This window comes from Ailuropoda melanoleuca, chromosome 2, assembly GCF_002007445.2.
Source record: "Ailuropoda melanoleuca isolate Jingjing chromosome 2, ASM200744v2, whole genome shotgun sequence".
Taxonomy (NCBI): Eukaryota; Metazoa; Chordata; class Mammalia; order Carnivora; family Ursidae; genus Ailuropoda; species Ailuropoda melanoleuca.
Genome location: NC_048219.1, coordinates 38,501,130 through 38,519,215, shown reverse-complemented (window position 1 = coordinate 38,519,215; position 18,086 = coordinate 38,501,130). Strand labels below are relative to the sequence as shown.

The window sequence follows — 18,086 nt, the reverse complement described above, 5'->3', positions numbered from 1 at the left end:
CCAACCATCTGACACAGATGTACCTATTTATTGCTGACATTTCAAACTCCATTTATACATTCAAATTAACAGGATTGCGGGGTGCCTGGCTGCCTCAGTGGGTGGAGGATGCCACTTGATCTCAGGGATCTCAGGGTTGTGAGTCCCAGCCCACACCAGGTGTAGAGATTACTTAAAAAAAAAAACACAAAGAACAACAACAACAAAACAAAAACAGGCAAACTAACAGGGTTATGTAGCTGACTACAATGCTACTATCATCACTGGAGTGTTACTATAAATTTGTAACTACGTCTAAGTTTTCTCAATAAGAGAATATTTAAGAAATGCACTTTTTGAGAAAATTAATAACTGTTGCTCAATGGCAATACTCCATTATTATAATCAACTAGAGAAATTGGATGGGTAGCCCATTTTAAATTGTTTTCTAATTAGAACTAGATCTGTAATTAATTTAACTTGTTTTCTTATTATTACATACTTTTAGGATCTCTAAAACACTGAGGGAAAATGCTACTCTCTATTTAGTACAGTTAGACTTTTGTGGGTTTTTTCCTAGAGTCCAACACTTGTTGATACTCACAAGGTTGCGCAACTATCACCACCATCCAGCTCCAGGGTATTTCCATCACTCCAAATAGATGCCCCAACTGTTAGCAGTTATCTCACACTCCTACTTCCCTGACCCCCAGTAACCGTTCACGTTCCCTATGAATTTGTCTATCCTGGACATGGCATATAAATGGGATCATATAATATGTGACCTTTCATGTCTGGCTTATTTCACTTAGCATGATTTCAAGGTTCATCCATGTTGTGACAAAGATCAGTATTCCACCCCTTTTAGAGCGACATAACATTGCATTGAATGGATACGCCACAGTTCGTTTATTCACTCGTCAACTGATTGACATTTGGGTCATTTCTCTTTGAGCTATGATGAATGCTGCTTCTATGAAAATTAATGTCTAACTTTATGTATAGACCTAGATTTTCAATTCTCTTGGGTCTGTACGTAGGAGTGAAATTCTTCGGTCACATGGTAACAGTGCGTTTAACATATTGAGAAACAGGCAAATTTTTCCAAAGCAGCTGCACCATTTTAATTCCCTCCCAGCAATGTTTGAGGGTACCAATTTCTCCACGTTGTTGCCAACATTTGTTATGGTTCATTTTTCTTCATGCTCTATTCTTTCTATTCTTCAGACTGGATAATCTCAATTGACCTCTCTTCCCAACATGTTGATTTTTTCTTCTGCTTGTTCAAATCTGCTGTGCTGTAGGAAATCATTTCAGCTATTGTACTTATTCAAATCCAGAACTTCCGTTTGGTCCTTTTCTAATAATCATTGCCAGTTTTACTGATGCTCTTCTTGAGCAGAGAATATTTGGAGCTGCTTCTCACTGTGTCTGTTTTTGCTGATGTCATCTATGGCTTGCATGTTCCATTTAGACCTATGATACTCTGCAAATTTTAGAGTATGGTTTGAAGCAAAAGTCAGGCTTCATGTTTTCCAATATGGATAATCAGTTGTTCTAACAACATTTCTGTTCTTTGCCTATTTAACTGTTTTGGCATTTTGGTCAAAAATCAGTTTACCATTTAAGTATGGGCCTATTTTTGGACTCTATTCTGTTCTAGCGATCTATGTGCCTATATTATGCCCGCACCACGCTGCCTGATTGTTACGACTTAATAGCACATCTTGAAGTCATATAGAGGAAGTCCTCGTGCTGTGTTCTTTCGTAAGATTTTAGCTCCTTTGCATTTTAATACAAACTTTAAAAATCAGCTTGTCAATTTCTATTTGAGAAAAAGGCTACTGAGAAAATGGCTGGGATAACACTGAATGTATAGATCAGCATGGAGAGAACCAATACATTACCGGTATCAAGGCTTCCAAGTCACTGACATGGGACAGCTCTCCATTCACAGGCATTTTCATCTCTCGCGGCAATGTCTTGTAGTTTTCATGGCTCCTACAAATCTTCTGTTAATTTGTTGCTACATATTTCATGTTTGATGCTGTTGTAAATTTTTAAAAACTTTATTTTCCAATTGTTTGCTGCTTCTACACAGAAACAATTGATTTTTACATATTGCCTTCTACCTTGTGACTTGGCAAAGTTTATTAGTTTTAATGGTTGCTTTCTAGGGGAATTTTTCATGTAAACACTCATACAAAGAGACATTTTTATTTTTCCTTCCCATCTTATGCCCTTTTTAAATGTTTTTAAGAGAGAGAGAGAGCATGCAAACGGGGGTTGGAGAAGAGAGGCGGAGGGAGAGGGAGAATATTAAGCAGGCTCCACACCCAGCACAGAGCCTGACAGGAGCTGGATGTGGGGACTCAATCTCACGACCCTGAGATCATGACCTGAGCCAAAATCAAGAGTCAGATGCTTAACCGACTGAGCCATCCAGGCGCCCCATTACACCCTTTTTTTAAAAACCTAGCTGCACTAAATCCTCCCATAAAATGTCGAGAGGAGGAGGTGTGTATTCAAGCCTTACTCCGACAATCTGTTTGCTTTGATTGGAACATGTACTCCGTTTTTACTTAACTATTATCATTATTCAATTTCGATTTCCTGCCTACCTATTTGTTTTCTATTCATCCTGGGTTTTTTTTTTTTTCCCTTTCCTGACATTTTTTTTGGCTTAATCAAATGTTCTTGGAATTCCATTGCAACTAAACTATTGACATTTTAGGTGTACTGTTTTGTATTTTTTGTATTTTTATTTTTATTTTTTTTAAAAGATTTTATTTATTTATTCGACAGAGATAGAGACAGCCAGAGAGAGAGGGAACACAAGCAGGGGGAGTGGGAGAGAAAGAAGCAGGCTCCCATAACGCCGGGATCACGCCCTGAGCCGAAGGCAGACGCTTAACCGCTGTGCCACCCAGGCGCCCCTGTATTTTTTAAAATGGTTGCTCTATGGATGACAATGTATTCCGTAATGTATCACAGACTCCTCAGAGGCACTGTTTTACTTCACGTACAATGTAAACTTTTACATGAAATGTACATTTGAATAACCCCACGACCATATTTTCATTCACCTCATTTGGACTATTACCAAATGTGTTGTATCTATGAACATTATAAACCCCACACTACAATGTTATAATTTTGCTTTTAAATAAATTAAGAGAAAATATATAGTATTTAATTTACCCACATATTTACCAGTTGTTTTAACACCACAGTTCTCAATGAGGAGCAACCTACCGAGGACGAAGATACTGTTAAGCATCTTACAATGCACAGGATAGCTTCTCCTACAGACAGAATCACCCAGCCCAGAAGGCCAACAGAGCCGAGGCTGAGAAACTCTACCTTAAGAATTACGCACATTATTTGTATCTGGTCACTTTCAAGATACCCTCTTCAGAACTTTAGTTTTCATCATATTAACTGATGTGTCTAGGTAAAATGTTCTTTTTATTTACCCTGCTTTGCAGGGGAAGTGTCTGAGCCTGTTAGATCTAGAGGGTTTTTTAAACCAAATTTAGGAAATTTTTTACCATTATTTTTTCAAATATTTCACATCACATTATCTTTTCCCTCTCCTCCTGGGACTGCAATTACACGTATTTTAGACTGCTTGGTCTTAAGTCCCTCAGGTCTTCAGGACCTGTTCACTGATTTTGTCATTTCTGTTCTTCATATTGAATTCTTTTTGTCTTCATATTAATTGAAACTTTTTTTCCTGTTTTCTCCTATCTCTGCGAAGCCCATCCATTTTTTTTTTCAGATACGACACTTTTCAGTTGGAAAGCTTCTATACTTCTTTTTTAGTTTATATTTCTTGCTGAAAATCCCTACCTGTTCATTACGACTTTATTTTCCTTAGGTTCTTGAACAAATAACAGCTGCTTTAAATAAATCCTTGTCTACTAAGACCAACATCTGGGTCATGTTGGAGTCAGTTTCTATTACTTTTCTTCTTAACTGCGGGTCCATTTCTTGTTTCTTCAACTATCGAGGAATTTCATTTACTGATTACACATGATATATCCTAAAGACCACAGATGTATAACCTTCCTCTAAAGATCGGTGATTTTTTTTTTTTTTTGTAAGAAGGAGATAACTTTGCTGAATTCAAACTCAAACTTCTGTGGAGGGGAGGAGCTGAATCCCTTCTCAGTTCCTTCAGGACTTGGAATTTTCCTCACAAACATGGTTCAGAGGTCAGACAAATGTATTTTGGCTGAGTTTACACAGAGATTTTGAGGCTCCTTTCTAAGTAACCCCCTTTTTCAGGGAGTTCATGCTTACTTTTCAGCCTTGCTAATGGTTCTCAACTCTGTGCCCTGACTCCAGCAGCCAGCAAGAACACTGACTACAGGCGGTGTTAGGCAAAAAGACAAATTTCATCCAGGGCATTTCCCTCTTTTAAGGACTAACTCGGCCCCCCTTCAGGTTCTGCCTGCCTTTGAACATGCCCCAGGGCCTCCAAATAGTTGTTTCTCTTTCATATTTAATCCAGTTTCAATAATGGTTATCTGCAGGGGGAATAATCTGATATAAGCAACTTCGCCAAAATTGGCAAATGCCAGTTAGGATTTTTAAACATAATAGCCTTATTGGAAATAAGGATTATTATATCCATCTATACCTTGATACATTCACCTCTCCTGATCCTTATGCACAGGGCTGACACAAAAGAAAGAAACAGTTTCTACGAGACACTACTTCCATGCCTGAAGAAACTTCTCCATGGTATAATGAAAATAATGTAGACTGTTATCACAGCAACTGTGCGCTAACGGCATGAACTTAAAAAAGATTATTAAATTCTCTATACTTTTCTACTTTTATTATGGAGGTATTCTCACAAGGTTGTTAGAAAGGTTAAATGCTTATGTGGCAAAGCATACAGTACGTGTTAAAACCAAACAAAAAATGTTGGTTTCTTTTCCTTAGACCTCTTCCTCCATTCCAGCAGTGGGAATAGAAGGAATTCCTAAAACATGACCACTTTTTTTCTAGTTACTTTATTCCATTAGTAACATCTAGTTAAGTTCACTTCCCAAAGAGGAAAGAACACAAGCCTGAGAACAAATTTCCCTTGACGAACACACACAAGGTAGAAGTGGGGACTGTCCAAGGGCACGGTAAATCCAGGGAAGATTCATACTTCCACAGGGTCTCTGGGTCAGCAAGGATAGAGGCAGGAGGAAGACTGGCAATGTAAAAGGCGTCTTTATCACAGAATTTCTCCACATGGAAGTAGAAAAGGGTCTTTCTGTGGCTAAGCATACAATAAACCACAGTAATCCAATAAGCAAAACTGCTAATGAGAAAAGCAGAACAAATTTCAAAAGTGAAATAAATGAAAAGGAAAATATTAACTTTAAAAAATTAAATCATACAGGTCAGCTGGGCAGACGGCAGAAGAGGAGGGCCCTAAGTTCGCCTTGTCCCGTGGATACAAACAGACAACACCCATATCAGTGTAAATGACCTAGGAAATGACCTGAAGCCTGACAGAACAAGCTCCACAGCTAAAGGTAGGGAAGAGGCCACACTGATGAAGGGAGAAGGGCAAAGACATGGTCTGGAGTGAAATGGACTGTGGTTATCCATGGTTGGGGGGGAGCCAGTGGTGCAGAGGAAGGCGGAAAACAGACTTTCACACTGGGGAGCTCACAAATGGAGAGGATGAATCTCGACAATATTTGCTTTTGAAATTGAGAGGGGCCAAATTTCATGAGCCAGGAATTTTAAAAGTCAGCAGGCTCAGCTCTTGGAGACCTGGATGGTATTAGGAAGCAGAGCCCCCACCCTTGAAGAGACAGGACAATGAACAGCCCATGCGGATACGGTGTAGAACCAACAGTTTGAAAACACTGGGGGCAGACAGGAAGGACAGTGGTTTCTCATCTCAGAGCGTGGTCTGGAGAGACAGGGATCATGCGGAGACCCCGCCGGGAACAAAGGAGCCAGCAGGCATCATTCCCTCCCCTGGCCCCCAGCATAAACAATGGCCACCTGCAGGAACAAGCAGAGTATGGACACTCCTTACCTAACTTGCTTACACCCCCACCACCAGCACTCCCCCATCTCTTCAGTGGACCCACCCTTCCCAGTCATACATGCCTCAGTCCTGGTACTGCGGGCCCTTCCTCCAGAAGACCATGAAAAACCCTGCCAACGCCACAGCTCCAGACCTGTGTGCTTTGTGGGACCTCAGTTCGGCAGTGGAGGGTCTCATTTAGCAAGCAAACCACTGCACACCTTGCTGCCCACAATTGGCAAAGAGAGCCTCTGCAGACAACTGAACTGAAGGAAAAAGAGGCCAAGACTCAACAGTACAGCACATGCAACACACATAGGAGATACTCCCTAAAGCGCCAGGTCATGGGGAATAGGAACCCTGCACTGTGAGCACGACAGGATCTATTCTTCATAAGGCTAATTATTGTTAAGAGCAAAAGAAGTAGTTGACTTTCCCAACACAGAGAAACAGATAAAGTCAAACAAAATGAGATAGAGAAAAATCTCCCAAATGAAAGAACAGGACCAAACCACAGCAAGAGACCAAAGCGAAACATAAATAATGTGCCTGATAGAGAATATAAACTAATAATCACAAAGATACTCCCTGGACTGGAGAAGAAAAAAGACCATCAGTGAGACCCTTAACACAAAGATTAAAAGAAAGAACCGATGAGAGATCAAGAACACAGTAAATGAAATTAAAAATACACTTGATGGAATAAATAGCAGGCTAGATGAAGCAGAGGGATGAATTAATGACATGGAAGACAGAGTAATGGAAAGTAACCAAACTGAGCAAAGGAGAGGAAGGAAAATTATGCAAATTGAGAACCAACATAGGGAACTCAGTGATTCCATCAAGCATAATAACATTTGTATTGCAGGGATCTCAGAAGGAGAGAGAGATAAAGGGGCAGAAAACTTATTTGAAGAAACAATAGCTGAAAACTTCCCTAATCTGAGGGAGGAAACAGATACCCAGATCCAGAAGGCACAAAGCGCCTCCTCCCAAAATCAACCTGAGGTGGTCCACACCAAGACACAAAGTAATTAAAATGGCAAAAAGGAGCAATAAAGAAAATGTTTTAAAAGTAACAAGAGAAAAGAAGACAGTTACATCAAGGGAAAACCCATAATATTATCAGGATTTTTCAATAGAAACTTTGCAGGACAGAAGAGAGTGGTATGATATATTTAAAATGCTGAAAGAAAAACAAAAGTGCAACCAAGAATATTCTATCCAGCAAGGCTATCATTCTGAATAGGAGAGTAAAGAGTTTCTCATACAAACAAAAGCTAAAGGAGCTCATGACCATTAAACCAGTCCTACAAGAAATATTAAAGACTCTTTGAATGGAAAGGAAAACCATAGAGTACGAAGAGTAAAAAACACAAAAGCAGTAAAAATAAATATATCTATAAAAATTGGTCAAGAGATTCCTAAAATAAAAGGATGTAAAATATGACACCATATACCTAAAATGTGGGGGGAGAGGGGGTGGGGAGAGGAGTAAAGAAGGGGTTTAAACTTAAGTGACCACCAACTTAATATAGAATGCTATATACAGAAAATGTTATATATAAGCCTCATGGTAACCACAAATCAAAAACCAGTAACAGATATGCAAAAATAAAGAGAAAGAAATCCAAATATATCACTAAGGAAAGCCAATAAACTATGAGAGCAAGAGAAGGATTAGAGAAAATCTAAAAAACAACCACAAAACAAGTAACAAAACAGCAATAAATACATGTCTATCAATAGTACCTTGAGGACTCAATGTAAATGGATTAAATGCTTCAATCAAAAGACGTAGGGTGTCAGAATGGAAAAAAAAACAAGACCCATCTATATGCTGCCTACAAGAGACTCATTTCAGACCAAAAGTCATCTGCAGATTTAAAGTGAGGGGATGGAGAAACATTTACCATGTAAAACAAAGTCAGGGTAGCAATACTTATATGAAAGTATTATAGAAGACAAATAGATTTTAAAACAAAGACTGTAACTAGAGACAAAGAAGGACATTGTATAAGAATAAAGGGGATGATCCAATAAGAGGATATAACAATTGTAAAAATTTATGCACCCAACATGGGAGCACCCAAATACATAAAACTGTTAATAACAAACATAAAGGAAACAATTGATAGTAATGCAATAATGGTAGGGGACCTTAACACCCCATTCACATTGATGGATAGATAATCCAAAAAGAAAAATCAATAAGGAAACAATTGTTTTGAATGACTCATTGGACCAGATGGATTTAACAGACATATTCAGAACATTCCATCCTAAAACAGCAGGATACACATTCTTTTCAAGTACACACAGAACACTCTCCAGAATAGATCATATATTAAAACTTAAGCAACCACAAGTCTCAACAAATTCAAAAAAATTGAAGTTATACCATCCATCTTCTCTGACCACAACACTATGAAATTAGAAATTAACCACAAGAAATAATCTGGAAAGAGCACAAATACTTGGAGGTTAAAACAACATGCTACTAAACAATGAATGGGTCAACCAAGAAATTAAAGAAAAAAATCAATCATTTATGAAAACAAATGAAAATGAAAACACAATGGTCCAAAATCTTTGGGACACAGCGCAAGCAGTTCTAAGAGGGAAGTCTATAGCAACACAGCCTTACCTCGAGAAGCAAGACAATCACAAACAACCTTACCTTACACGAAATAAGGTAGAAAAAGAACAAACCCAAACCCAGCAAAAGGAAGGAAATAATAAAGATTAGAGCAGAAATAAATGACACGGAAACTAAAAAAACAATAGGACAGATCAATGAAATCAGGAGCTGCTTCTTTCAGAAGATCAACAAAACTGATAAACCCTTAGCAAGACCCATTAAAAAGAAAGGGAGAGAGAGAGGACCAAACGAACAAAATGACTAATGAAAGAGAAGAACAACCAACACCACAGAAATACAAACATAATATTATGAAAGCCTATACGCCAACAAATTGGGCAACTTAGAAGAAATGGATAAATTCCTAGAAATTCATAACCTACCAAAACTAGGTCAGGGAAAAATAGAAAATCTGAACAGACCAGGTACTGGTAAGGAGATTGAATCAGTAATGAAAAAACCCAAAAAACAAAAGTCCAGGACCAGACAGCTTCACAGGCGAATTCTACCAAACATTTAAAAAAGAGTTAATACTGATTCTTCCCAAACTATTTCAAAAAATAGAAGAGAAAGGGAAATTTCTAAATTCTTTTTATGAGGCCAGTATCACCCTGATACCAAAACCAGATAGACACCACAAAAAATAAAAATTAAAAGAGAGAGAATTACAGAGACTTACAATACCTCTCATGAATATAGATGCAAAATTCCTCAACAAAATATTAGAAAACTGAATCCAATAACATATTTAAAAAATTATGTACCACGATCAACTGGAATTTATTCCCAGATGAAAGGGTGGTTCAATATTCACAAAACAATCACTGTGATATGTCACATCAATAAAAGAAAAGATACAAACCATATGATCATTTCAATAGATGGAGGAAAAGCATTTGACAAAGTACATCTATTCATAATAAAAAAAACTCTCTGCAAAGTAGGTCTAGAGGGAACATATGTCAACATAATAAAGGCTTTATTTGAAAAACCTACAGCAAACATCACACTTAATGGAGAAAAACTGAGAGCTTTCCCCCTATGATCAGGAACAAGACAAATACGTCCACTCTTACCATTTTTATTCAACATAGTACTGCAAGCCCTAGCCACAGCATTAAGACAACATAAAGAAATAAAACACATCTAAATTGGTAAGGAAGAAGTAAAACCTTCACTATTTGCAGATGACATGATATTATACATAGAAAACCTTAAAGACTCCACCAAAAAACTACTAGAATAAATTAATTCAGTAAAGTTGCAGGATATAAAATATACAGAAATCTGTTGCATTCCTATACAGTAATAATGAAGCAGCAGAAATTGAAAATAAAAAAAACAACCTTATTTACAATTGCACAAAATACATTAAATATCTAGGAATAAACTTAACCAAAGAAAGACCTGAATTCTGAAAACTATAAAATACTGATGAAAGAAACTCAAGATAATGCAAAGAAACAGAAAGACATTCCATACTCATGTATTGGAAGAACCAATATTGTTAAAATGTCCATACTACCCAAAGCAATCTACAGACTTAATGCAATCCCTATTAAATACAAGAGCATTTTTTCACAGAACGAGAACAAAAAATCCTAAAATTTTTTGAAACCACAAAGGATCTCAAATAGTCAAAGCAGTCTTGAAAAACAAAACTGGAAGTATCACAATCCAGATTTCAAGTTATATTACGAAATGGTAATGATTAAAACAGTATGGTACTGGCATAAAAACAGACACACGGATCAATAGAATAGAACAGAAAGCCCAGAAATAAACCCACAGTTATATAGTCAATTAATCTTCAACAGAGGAGGAATAAATATACAATGGGAAAAGACAGTCTCTTCAACAAATGCTGTTGGGGGAAAACCACAGCAACAGGCAAAGAATGAAACTGGATCACTTTATTTCACCATACACAAAAATAAACTCAGAATGGATTAAAGACCTAAATGTGAGGCTTGAAACCATAAAAATCCTTGAAGAGAGCACAGGCAGTAATCTCTCTGACATTGGCCACATCAACACTGTTCTAAATGTCTCCTGAGGCAAGAGAAATCAAAACAAAAATAAACTACTGGGACTACATGAAAATAAAAACTTCTGTACAGCAAAGAATGCAATCAACAAAATAAAAAGCAACCTACTGAATGGGAGAAGATATTTGCAAACGACATATCTGATAAAGGCTTAGTATCCAAAATATATAAAGAACTGATACAACTCGACACACAAAAAAACAAATACTTCATTTAAGTAATGGGCAAAAAGACATGAACCGGCATTTCTCCAAAGAAGATATACAGATGGCTAACAGACACGTGAAAAGATGTTCAACATCACTTATCATGAGGGAAATGCAAATCAAAACTACATGAGATATCACCTCATACCTGTCACAAAGGCTAAAATAAATAACACAAGAAACAACAAATGTTAGCAAGGATATGAAGAAAAAGGAACCCCCTGCGTACTGTTGGTGGGAATGCAAACTGGTGCACCCCATCTGGAAAACAGTATGGAGATTCCTCAAAATGTTAAAAATAGAACTACCGTATAATCCAGGAGTTGTACCATTGGGTATTTACCCCCAAAATACAAAAGCACTAATTAAAGGGATACACGCACCCCTATGTTTATTGCAGTGTTATTTACAATACCCAAACTACAGAAGCAGCCCAAGTGTCCATTGATAAATGAATGGATAAAGATGTATATATATGCAACAGAATACTATTCAGCCATAAAAACCAATGAAATCTTACCATTTGCAACAACATGGATAGAGCTAGAGTGTATAAAGCTAATCAACAGAACTCAAAGAAAGACAAATACCATATGATATCACTCATTCCATATATGGAATTTAAGAAACAAAACAGGGGCGCCTGGGTAGCGCAGTCGTTAGGCGTCTGCCTTCGGCTCAGGGCATGATCCCGGCGTTATGGGATCGAGCCCCACATCAGGCTCCTCCACTGGAAGGCTGCTTCTTCCTCTCCCACTCCCCCTGCTTGTGTTCCCTATCTGGCTGGCTGCCTCTATGTCAAATAAATAAATAAAATCTTAAAAAAAAAAAAAAGAAAACAAATAAGCAAAGGGGAAAAAAAGAGAGAGACAAACCAAAAAACAGACTCTTTACTATAGAGAACAAACTGATGGTTACCAGAGGGAGGTGGGTGGGGGAATTGGCGGATGGAAATTAAAAAGTATGCTTATCATAAAATAAAGTTACAAAATATTAAGAAGTTATACAAAAAGTTAAATCATACATGTTTAAAAAATTTAAGTTCATTGTGCTTCCTCCTGTCTATAAAAGTAAATTTTGTTCCTTGTAAAGGAACAAAAAATTAGAATTGTACAGGACTATAATTTATAAATTTTTAAAATTAACAATAAGTTATGAAACATTTACCATGTGTTTACATAGTGTTTTACTTGATCTTTAATATTTGCATTGTATTTCTGGAATAAATATGACATAATTTGTTTACTTAGCCTTATAAATTGTTGGAAATTTAGGCTGTTTCTAATTTACAGAACTATAAATTATTTATAAATGATTTTACACATCTCTGATAATTTCCTGGGATTTTTGTCACCTAAACATAATTAGCATACAACCAATGTCCGTACATTGATTAAACCATTAACTAATAAAGGAACAAAAATGGAGTCTTATGAAACACATGAGGGAATGCTTGCCAGGTTGCATTTGTATTAATTCATGATTTTCATTCCTTAGATACAGGTCTGTTGGCACCTAATTACATCATCTTCCAACCTATATTTCTCCGTCTCTTCTACAGATGTGTAAGAGACTTTATTGTATATTATTCTAATACCCAGCTGCACCAGTTTTACAGAATCTATTTCACCTGTGTTTCTAGTACCCTGTCGTAAAAGCACAAGGAGCCATCAGTTGTTCCAAGGGAATTCACAAAGGTTTTCTTTTCTAAAGGTTATTAGAGACAGATGAGGCAAACACAGTTGCTCCAAGGAAATCAAAGTGGAAGCATTGCTCCCAAAATGGAAGCATAGGGCAGAGCTGAGAAGAAGCTGATGTGCTGAGAAATAAGAAAGAATCAGAATCAGAACCATTATAAGACTCCCACGATTGTATCATCATATACTGCTAGCATAATATACGCTCTCAGCTTAAGCCACTAAAAATAACCTGAAGGCGAAAAGGCCAAAGTAAAATTGACATATTTAAAGAATGGCACAATATACCTTTTGAATATAATACTTTCTATGTTATTGATTGATTGGTTTAAATGTTAGCATAACAGCGCCTATAATTATGATCATGTTTCTGTGTCAGTAAGCAGTGGGGAAGAACAGAGGCATTTCCTGGAGTTCCTTAGTCAGGTGTACCCACAAGTCAGCAGTTTTTCTGTAAACACCCAGACAGTAAATATTTAATCTTGTGGGTCACATAGTTGTAGCTTTTCAGCTCTACCATTGTGGCCCAACAGCACCATGGACAATATGTAAATGAATGGACGTGGCTGTATTCCAGTAAAACTTAATTTACAAAACAGGCAGTGGGCTGGATTTGGTCTATAGTTGGTTGACCACTAGTGTAAACACCGAGAGGTAAATACCTAGCATAAAATGATACTTAGTGTCTTGAACATGTCCTAAAATCCCAAATGAGCAAGGAATGTTGTGTAGATGAGCACAATTTTACTTTCCTATGATATAATAGGAATCACAATTTCATATTCGGTGAACTCAATTTTCCTAGATATCATCAAAACCTGAGAATCATTTACCTGTGCATAATCACCAAAAGGTTGAGAATAAGAAATGCACTTTTCCAATGTGTGTTGTGATTCATTTCCCTGAGAGATTGCATCCAGAATATTGCTTGCAATTCCAGTCTTCTGTAGAGTGGTTTTACTTGCAGGGGCTAAGGGCAAAAATCAATATTTTTAGCTAAAAGTTGTTTTGTTATAAATTATGAACAAAATACAAAACTCACTAATTCAACATACTCCCAAACACAACACAGATTTTCATCTGCCAGTGTGTATCTATATTTATTATCCCCAGGAGAAGAACGTAGAGTATATGATGTTGTCTTGTTCATTTAAAGCAACTGAAAATGGAAGTTTGCCATATAGATAATTTTTGATGGAAACATTTTTAAGATATAGGTCTAATGTCTAAAAGAAAGCAAACAAAATGTAATCATTCTTGTTAATGCAATAGTTGTAACCATCAATTTTTAGACCAGATAAAAATGTAGTAGGTATAGGAGAAGCACATTAAATTTTTTTCTGGTTCTTTTTAAAAATTACCAATTAATGTCTCTAAGTTCAAGAGGATACTTTATAAAATACAGAGAATACATATTAAAATCTTTCATTTCATTTCTTTTCATTCAATTCTATTCTTTTTTTCCCAGAGGTAATAGTTTAGAATTTATTTTCCCAGATTTACTGCATGCATTTACACATTAAATGTGTACATATAAGAATATATAGCTTTAAACAAATGGAATCTTTTATGCACATTTACTTTTTCCACTTAATTTGCTTTGGAGATATTTCAGATTAGTACATGTGGCTCTCCCCCAACTATAACAAAAAGTTGTATTGTAGTCCATTTTATGATGAACTATTTTTTATTTAACCATTCCCCTATTGATGAAAACTAAAGTACTTTTCAGTTACACTATTGACAATCAACACTATAGTGAATATCCTATATATATTATATATCCTATGTAGTGGATATCTACTATATCCAATATAGTGAATATCCTAGTGCCTGGAACACACCACATTTGTGATTTTCCCTTAAAACTAAATTTAATAATTAATTTACCTTAATTGAAGGCCTGAAAATGTCTTCTAAAAAAGTAGAGTTCAACTTCTGCCAATTATCATTAGTTCACACATTTTGGGGGTAGTTTGTAAATATTCTGGGTATATGAGATATGTACAGGTTTAAACCTCTATTTTGGAAATAAATTAGGATAGAAATGATTCTATATGTATTGTAAAGCATGATAGTATTGCCAATAATTCCCTTGCCCGATTTTCTATTATGATTCAGCAATTCAATAAAGATTATATTCTTAATAAAATATTACAAAAAAAAGTTTCCTTAAATAATTAGAATACATTTTAAGTGTCTTAATTTTAGTTATTCTTTAATTTATATTCTTTATAGTTATTCTTTAAATTATGACTGGGGTCATAATTTAGGCATTAATCGCCAATAGTCATTATTTGCTTCCATTCATTTAAAAATTAAAGTAAAACTGATTATGGAAAGTAAATACTTTATAAAACTCCAAAATATTAATACTGAGCTTTTACTCACATGATAAGCACACACTGGGCAACACACTTGCCAAGTTCAAGTATGGATTTTTACTGAGCCGTATTTCTTTTGGTGGTTCTCCCAAAAGTGAAGTCTGATTCTTAGAGGCAGCCTATTTATCAAAAACAAAACAGTAGGTGTTTAATCAGAGGAACAGGAAAATAAAAATGCAGAAAGAGTAGAGAAATACTTATTCTTCAGTAAATCAGTCTAGTGTAATAAAAATTTGTGGAACCTAACGTTTGAACATACAAAGTTATAGAATATTTCTGGATATTAAAATGACCACATTTTACTTGCTTTTATTTTTTCAATTAGTTTTTTTTTTTAAACTTCTCTAAAACCATAGAACTTCAGAACCGAAAGAGAATTAAAGGCCTTCTTGTAAATCCTTCTCATTTGAACAGGAGAGAATTCAACTTCACAAGAGAAAACAAATTCCAATACCTTATTTTCAGAAATACTGTTACCCACATTTTCCTATTAAGATTTTTATTTTATAGTGTGTGGCTATAGCCAAATGATAAAGGAAAGCTTACTTATCTCTGGTTCTAAAAATAATACCAAACAAAATAGGCGTATTTAATAAAATCCAAATCCACATTTAGAAGATAACCCTAGAAATTCACATTTCTTAAAAATATATCACTAAATTTTATATAACTAGGTGTAAGAGTTCTAGTACTTCTTTAACAGAAGAAAAGGGCTGATTCTTCAGATCATTTCGTTCTTTTCTTTTTTTTTTTAAAGACTTTATTTATTCATTTGAGACAGAGAGATACAGAGAGAGAGAGAGCATGAGCAGGGGGAGAGGGCGAAGCAGACTCCCAGCTGAGCCAGGAGCTCAATGTGGGGTTCGATCCCAGGACCCTGGGATCATGAACTGAGCCGAAGGCAGATGCTTAACCATCTCAGCCACCCAGGTGCCCCTCATTTCATTTTGTTCTGAATTTTTTACTTTTCACTCTGTTGGTAAAAAAAAAATTTTAAATAAGATAATTCAAGTTACTATAATTTAAGCTAGCAGCTAAGTTTTAATTTCAAATTAATTTTTATTTTGTTCCCTGAACAGAACGAAGTATAATCTCAAGTGCTTATTTCTATATTTGAGAGCCACAACTCCTTTTATTCTTTGTCTGACCAATATTGTTGTATTTGGACTGAGAAATCTGTCTCGTACATCTTCATAAGCCCCAAAGAAGTCCAGATTTGCCTGTGATATGTAAATCACAGATACATATGTATTTATCTATTCAAATGTGCTTACTGAATGTTTACCATGCTCCAGGTGCTGTGGTAAGCACTGATAATACTAAAATGAGTAAGACAGGAATATTACCATTAAGAAATTCACAGTCAAGTAGATATGATAGCTCAAAAGAAGTCTAAGATGGAACCATAAGATTCTAGGTGGGAGTTAAAACCATTACATATTTGCCAAAGGAAAGTGTATAGCATGAGGAAAGACAGTGCCCCAGAGAGAACTCAGTGACTGAGTAAAGGTAGCCAGCAAAATACTCTCAGATTTTGTTGCTAAAGTACTTAGACTAGCAAGGTAATCAGATTTTATCCTATCAGGGGTTCTGAACTCCAGCTATGAAAGAGAATCACTTATAAAATTTTAAAAAATACAGTGTGCCAGCAACAACAACAAAAAAGCCCTGAACCAAATGGCTTCACTGGGTAATTCAACAAAACATTTATTTTTATTTATTTTTAAATTTAAAATCAATTAATTAACATACAGAGTATTATTAGCTTCAGAGGTAGAGTTTAGTGATTCATCAGTTGCATATAACATCCAGTGCTCATTCCATCAAGTGCCCTCCTTAATGCCCATTACCCAGTTACCCCATCCCTGCACCCACCTCCCTTACAGCAATGCTTAGTTTGTTTCCTGGAGTTAAGAGTCTCTTATGGTTTGCCTCACTATCTGATTTTGTCTTATTTTTCCTTTCCTTCCCTTATGTTCATCTGTTTTGTCTCTTAAATTCCACATGGGAGTGAAATCATATGATTTTTGTCTTTCTCTGACTTATTTCGCTTAGCATAATACCCTCTAGTTCCATCCACGTGGTTGCAAATGGCAAGATTTCATTCTTTTGATGGCTCAGTAATAGTCTAGTGTGTGTGTGTGTGTGTGTGTGTGTGTGTGTATTCATTCTTCTTTATCCAGTCATCTGTTGATGGACATCTGGGCTCTTTCCATAGTTTGGCTATTGCAGACATTGCTGCTATAAACATTGGGGTGCACGTGCCCCTTTGAATCACTATTCAACAAAACATTTAAAGAGGAATTAACACCAATTCTGCTCAAACTCTTCCACAAAATTGATGGAGAATACTTCCAGCATTGTCCTAGTATCAAAGCCAGATACCACAAAAAAGAAAGAGAACTATAGACTAATACCCCTTATAAATACTGGTGCCAAAACCACAAACAAAACACTAGCAAACCAAATTCAGTAGCTTATTAAAAGGATTATACACCATAACCAACTACGATTTATTCCTAGAATGCAAGGATGGTTCAATATACAAAAGTCATTCAACATAATACACTACATTAACAGAATGTAGAAAAAAAAACACAATCACTGCAACTGATGCAGGAAAAGCATTTGACAAAATTCAACATGCTTTCATGATTAAAATTCAACACACTCGGGGCACCTGAGTGGCTCAGTTGGTTAAGCATCTGCCTTTAGCTCAGGTCATGATCTCAGGGTCCTGGGATTGAGCCCGTGCAGGGAGCCTGCTTCTCCCTCTCCCTCTGCAGCTCCCCTTGCTTATGCTCTCGCTCTCTCTCTCTCACTCAAATACATAAATAAAATCTTTAAAAAAAATAAAATTCAACACACTCAGCAAAGTTGAAATAGAAGGAAGCTACCATAATATAGGAGAAATTATATATGAAAAGTCAACAACATATTCAATAGTAAAAGACTGAAATCTTTCACTCTAATAAGACAAAGCTATCTGCTTTCACCACTTCTGCTCAACATAATATTGGAAGTTTTAGCCAGAACAATTAAGTAGGAAAAAGAAATAAAAGACATCCAAACTAGAGTGGAAGAA

The 18,086-nt window shown here is 36.0% G+C and overlaps 1 protein-coding gene across 1 annotated transcript in view; it reads right to left on the bottom strand.

Annotated features, from left to right (window-relative positions):
• The window catches only part of RAVER2 (ribonucleoprotein, PTB binding 2), a 130,690-nt gene that overhangs the window by 15,740 nt on the left and 96,864 nt on the right, over positions 1-18,086 (bottom strand). Inside the window, exons 12-13 of the mRNA XM_034641376.1 lie at positions 15,009-15,120; positions 13,451-13,587 (exon numbers count right to left, since the gene is read on the bottom strand). Coding sequence (XP_034497267.1) covers positions 13,451-13,587; positions 15,009-15,120 — 249 coding nt within the window. The remainder of the gene's footprint in view (positions 1-13,450; positions 13,588-15,008; positions 15,121-18,086) is intronic.